We start from the raw sequence: 5,956 nt of genomic DNA, 5'->3' as shown, positions 1-5,956 counted from the left end.
ATCAAGTCTTCCCCACCCATGTCGGGCGGGGCGAGGAAGTAAAGTCCCACACCTCTACATCCTTGTGGCCTAGATGAAGCGTGGAGCTCCAGCAAGCTGGTCGAAGGGTCTAAAGAGTGAGTGGTCCACCTGTTGGACCCTGCCGGCACAGAAAAGAACACAGGAACCCCCTCCCCAACTGATGTGTGCAGGGGCATAGCACTGACAGTGGCGGCATCCCCAGAGCAACAAGGATGCTGTCAGAAGAAACAATGCACCACAGGGAACAGTGGTAATGTTGGTGATTGACAGGGCCACCTAGGAAGATAAAGTTACCAAGGGCCATGTGGCGGTGATGCAGTGTCCCCATGTAGTGAACGGGGCTGTGGCGCTTTGTTAAATAAAAAGAGGCATGGGCCACGTGCACTGATTAAGTGGTGTTTCACGTGGTGGAAAAGCCACCACCAGGACCGAAAAGTTCCTGGGGCAAGCCAGCCACTGGACGCCAGTAATATGGGGCTGGTCTTGGCTCTATTCCTACAACATCCCTATATGAATAATGTAGATTACCCCTGCTATCTGCGCAGGGAGTATTAATTCTATTAAAGACTAGGAGGCGAGCATTATGCTTCATCTTCTTTTATTTCTACCCTTCAGCAGTTCAACCAACATATATAACAAATCATGAAAAAATGTCTTAAAGTAGCAACTTTTCTTTTTTCCAAAAACTACACAATCCATGAACCTCTGTAGTCCATGCTCCCTCCACCAGTCACAATCCACTTCCTGTGCCTGGGCTCCTCCTCTGCTTTTACTCGCTCTGAAAGTCTCTAACTGATCCTCGACAACTGTGCGAAGACTCTCCGGACTTTAACTTAATTGCTGCGAGGGCTCTGTGCTCCTGACCCTCTCTGCTCCGTCTTCACCATCAGTTATTCTTCTGATCCTCTCCTATGAAAAGATCAACACAAGATTATGTTAGGGTGGTGCCAACGTCTCGTACTGATACATAATAAAGCATTGCCATCGTATACACAGTACCAGACTCGGGTGGGAATTTAATGCTCGCCTCCTAGTCTTTAATAGAATTAATACTCCCTGCGCAGATAGCAGGGGTAATCTACATTCTATGACAAGACTGGAGGCGAGCATTATGCTTGTTCAAAGCTTACCCAACACCGTACTTGCTAAACTCTCCGCTGGCTTAAAGTAAAATTCTTTGAAAGTCCTATCGCTTGACCAGTCTGCCGCCAGCATTATCTCATTCAAAGGCACACCTGCTCTCACGGCTGCCGAGGCCATTGCCCCCCTCACCGAATGAGCTCCATACGTGCTCACATTCAGACCTGCTGCCTGCATAACTTCCTTGACCCATCTTGCGATGGTAGCTGATGCCACTGCGTGATAGGGCTTCCTGCGCGCAATTAATAACTGAGTAGTACTTGCTGCTCTATACTCTGCCGTTCTACTCTCGTACTCCTTGATGCATCGTGCTACGCACCATTTCGAATTACTCGGGAAATACGGATAATGTACCGTAGATGTCCCTGTCTTGGTCCTTCTGACTATGGAGAATGTAACTCCCTCCGGCCCGAAGGATCGTCTGTTAACATCTAGTGCTCTTACGTCCGATACTCTCTTGCAGGAGATCAAGCATAGCAACATCGCTAACTTTCCCGATAATTGCTTAAGCGAGAGATATTCATTAGTCGGCCAACTCGCTAGTAGGCGCAGCACTGTCGTCACTTCCCATGTCGTGGTATACTTGGGATCCGGCGGCGCTTTAAATCTAGCTCCTCTGATGAGCCTAACCACCGTCGGATGTTCTCCTGCCGGGACGCCTTCTAATGGCGTGTGACCCGCAGAAATCGCCGATCTGTACACTCCTATAGTACGGAAAGCTCTACCGCTCTGTAATAAGTTCGCTAGAAAGTTCAGAATCTCCACTACAGGTGCCGAAACGGGATGAACACCTCTGTCCTTGCACCAGCTTGTCCATTTTGCCCAAGCTGAGTCATAGCTCCTCCTAGTGGATGGAGCCCAGGATTCAGCGATAAGCTGAGCAGCTTGCGCCGAAATTCCTGGCAAGGCCCAACGTTTCCGGATATCCTGCACGCGACTAGCGGGAGTGTCCCTCTCACTCTCAGAGGATGACACGACCCAGCTGGGTCCGTGAGTAGTCGCTCCTCGTCGGGGAGGACTCTGGGAATGTCTGATACTAGTTCCATTAGGGTGGGGAACCACACTTGAGACTTCCATAATGGTGCTACTAGAACTAGTTCTGCTTTCTCCCTCCGGCATTTCGCCAATACTCTGCTCAACATCACAAAGGGAGGGAAAGCGTAATGTGGACCTCCTATCCACTCTTGCAGAAACGCGTCTGTTCCTAGCGCTCCCGGATCCAGCCTCCAGCTGAAATAGCTGGTCTTCTGCGTATTGAGCCGGGAGGCAAACAGGTCTACTTGCAATGGTCCCCATCTCGTGTCTAGTCTCTGAAACACTGCTGGATCCAGCCTCCAATCGCTGGAATCCGTCAGGTACCGCGAGTTCCAATCTGCTACTACGTTCAGTGTCCCTGGCAGGTACTCTGCTGTCACCGACGTCCCTGATCGAAGGCAGAAATGCCACAGATCCTTCGCTAACTCTGCGAGCATCTTGGATCTCGTACCACCCAAATGGTTGATGTAGCGCACTGCTGATATGTTGTCCATCTTCAGCAGAACACAAGATTTCACTCTCTCTTTCGTAAAGGCCTTGATCGCGAATGATCCTGCTAGGAGCTCTAGGCAGTTTATGTGTAGACGAAGCTCTTCTTCGCTCCACTTGCCTCCGGTCTGTAAAGACCCACATCTGGCTCCCCAGCCTTTCCGACTGGCATCCGACTCTATTATCAAGTCCGGTTTGTCTCCGAATATGGCTCGCCCATTCCAGGCGTCCATATTCTTTAACCACCATTCTAGCTCTGTAATCGAGTCCTGATCCAGCGGCACTTGTTGATGGTACTTCAGACCTAGCTGCAGATGCTTTATCTTCAATCTCTGCAATGCATGGTAGTGCAGTGGCCCCGGAAAAATGGCCTGGATAGATGCTGCTAGCAGCCCAACTATTCTCGCTAATGTCCTGAGAGATACTTGTTGCTTCTCTAAGCATACTCTGATCTCTCTCTTGATGTCTCTCATCTTCCGAGCTGGAAGTTCTAAGGTCGCTTTCTTGGTGTCTAGAATGAATCCCAGGAAATCTAACCTCTGCGCTGGTATGGTATCTGATTTCTCTGTGTTCACTAGGAACCCTAGCGAGGCCAGAAGGTCCTGTACCCATCTCGTTTGGTACACTAATACCTCCCGATCTTCTGCAAGAAGCAGGAGATCGTCCAGGTAGATAATGAGCCTCACTCCTTTCTCCCTGATTGCTGCTGCTACCGGCTTCATTAGTTTTGTGAAAGCCCATGGTGCCGAAGCAAGGCCGAATGGCATCGATCTGAATTGCCAGAATCGACTTCGCCAGCGAAAAGCTAGAAATGGTCTGTACTCCTCGAGAACAGGTACTGTGAGGTAGGCGTCTTTTAGGTCTAGACGCGTCAACCAATCTCCTTCTCTTAGGGAGTCTCTGAGCTGATGGACGCCCTCCATCTTGAAGTGCCGATATATGATCCAGCCATTCAGCTCTTTGAGATTTATCACCGGGCGTACCTTCTCCTTCCTGTGTACTAGGAACATATTGCTCACAAATTTCGGGGCTGTCTCGCATTTCTCTATCGCCTGCTTGGTGACTAGCTGCTCTATCTCGCTGTCTAGCCATGCTAGTTCTGCTTGCGCTAATCTCTGACCCCGCGGCTCGTATCGCTGCACTGGGGTTTCTATGAAATCTAGATGTAGACCGCTGACGGTCTGCAGTATCCAGGAATCGCTTGAAAGCTTGCGCCAATTCTCTAAATATCTGCGCGTCCTCCCCCCTACTGGGGGATACATAATCGCTCTCACCTGGTGTAAATCCTTGGCCTCTTCCCGATCCTCTGGGCCTTCGGCCTCTTGGGAATCTCCCCCTGGACGGGAAAAAGGTGTCTTGGCTCTTGTTTTCCCAGTATTGTGCCCTGGTGTTCTGAGGTCTTCTCCCTCCTTGGTAGCGACCGGCAGCGCGACCTCTGTAGCGGCCGGTCCCTCCAAAAACTCTGCTGGGGAATATCTTGCGAATAGATGCTTGGGCCTTCTCTAGCGACGCGAATGTTCCTACGAACCGGCCCATCTCCTTCCCAAAGGTCTCTCCGAACAGGAGGCCTTGTGCACCTTCCCCTGCTTCATATGATGACAGATCACTCAATTTCGAGTCTATCTTGAGCAATAGGCCCTTTCTCCTCTCTGACGCGATGGCACAATTCGCGTTTCCAAGCAGGCAGACGGCTCTCTGAGCCCACCCTGCGAGGGCTTCCGGATCCACTTCTTCGCCCGTGTCCTTCGCCCTCTCTGCGAGGTCCATAATTTTTGCGAGCGGACCTGCTAAGTCTAATAGCTTCTCCTGGCAGGATTTCCAGGATCTGTCAATCCCCTTACGGGGGTCCTTGCTCGTCTTGGCTACGAAGGTCAGCATTTTTGGGTCAAGCTCCGGTGCTTCCGCTACCTTTCCTGGCAAATCTGGGCGCGGGCACTCTGCCCGCAGGCGCTGTCTAACCTCCTTGTCTAGTGGCTTGCGTAATCTTGCTGCCATATACTGAGTCACTCGGGGGGATGGTTGCCACTCGGTGGACCTTGGATTACGTATGCTGTCTGGGTCGAACATATCCTCCTCGTTCTCTACGAGGTGTTTCTCCTTCCTCGCTTTCTTGCCACCACTGGGTCTAGTCCAGTCCTCTTCCTCGACTTCTTCATCTCCTAAAGAGCCTTGCTCATCTATTAGCTCTTCCTCCGAGCCGAGGTCTTCTCCAATATTATCCTCCCCTGGAGTGGGGGTCGTGAGGTTCGGCACTGCCTGCTTTAGTAGGTACGCTTCTTTGAGCTTAGCAAAAGCGTCAGGCACCTCCGAGGCCTTTTCTATCGCCTCCTCATATGAGCCCCGGGGGTCGTCAGAGGATTTCCTCTTTAGGGCTAGTTTTCTCCCCTTATGCCCCTCATTCAAGGGTTCTGTGGGCGTGCGCTTATCCCCTTTGGTGCTGGACTTTGGCTGCGAGAGTATAGTCTCTAAGGTCTCCAGCCTTTCTTGTAGGGGTCTCACCCCTTCTGCCACTGCATCCATGAGAGAGCTACCCAGCACTTGCTTGAAGCTGGCAGCGAGGTCCAGGGATTGCTCCTCCTCACTCCACTCAAAGTCTGACATATTCCTCTGTGCTGTGTGCCTAAAATACCTGGAACAGGTGTCTTAGCACGCCCACCACTCTCTTATGATGTTTTCTGTTTTTTTTTTTTTTTTTTTGTGTATGTGGCTGCACCTTTGTCCTTTTTTAGCCTTCCGGCCTCCAATCAATCGTCTACTGCTTCACGGCAGTGTAGGGCTCCTGGCCTCGAATCGCCCAGCTCCTGTGGCTAGAGGACTAGGAGCAGTGCTGAGGTTAGTGTCTCAGCTGATCGTGCTGTGCGTGATCGAACGATCGCTAAATTCGCTCCCAACTAGTTGGGGTCGAGAAACTCTGCGTCTACGAACGCTGGCGAAAGATAATTTTGCCTTCGCCGCTTCGCTGTGACGCTACACGACTTCGCGCGTGTAAGCTCCGCCCACCCGCGGGTGGGGGCTATGTTGTTGGAGCGAGACGCTCCGCGCTTCGCGCGCTAGCTCCGCCCACCCGCGGGTGGGGGCTATGTCGAAGAGGCGATCCGCCCCGCGCTTCGAGCGCAAGCTCCGGCCTCCAGTGGGAGGCTATGCGCGACCTGTCTCCGGTCGCTCGTGAGGCTGACTGAACCCCTGGAGTGCCGGGTATACGGCACGGGGCCGTCAGCCTCACGGCCGTCCCTATCGGTCAAGGGAGTTTCCCTGGGGCTCCGCCGAGGCC

General features: G+C 52.2%; 1 protein-coding gene across 1 annotated transcript; it reads right to left on the bottom strand.

Annotated features, from left to right (window-relative positions):
* Positions 1 to 602: 602 nt before the first annotated feature.
* LOC138582903 (uncharacterized) lies at positions 603 to 5,598 on the bottom strand. Its single transcript, XM_069654637.1, has 2 exons — positions 3,960 to 5,598; positions 603 to 930 (listed from the first exon to the last, which is right to left on the bottom strand). The coding sequence occupies exons 1-2, from the start codon at positions 5,284 to 5,286 to the stop codon at positions 908 to 910; spliced, it is 1,350 nt and encodes a 449-aa protein (XP_069510738.1). The 5' UTR covers positions 5,287 to 5,598; the 3' UTR covers positions 603 to 907.
* Positions 5,599 to 5,956: the final 358 nt, after the last annotated feature.

Source organism: Ambystoma mexicanum, chromosome 3q, assembly GCF_040938575.1.
Source record: "Ambystoma mexicanum isolate Mex_15411 chromosome 3q, UKY_AmexF1_1, whole genome shotgun sequence".
Taxonomy (NCBI): domain Eukaryota; kingdom Metazoa; phylum Chordata; class Amphibia; order Caudata; family Ambystomatidae; genus Ambystoma; species Ambystoma mexicanum.
Note: the sequence above shows the minus strand (reverse complement) of the source record. Positions and strands in the feature narration are given on the sequence as shown.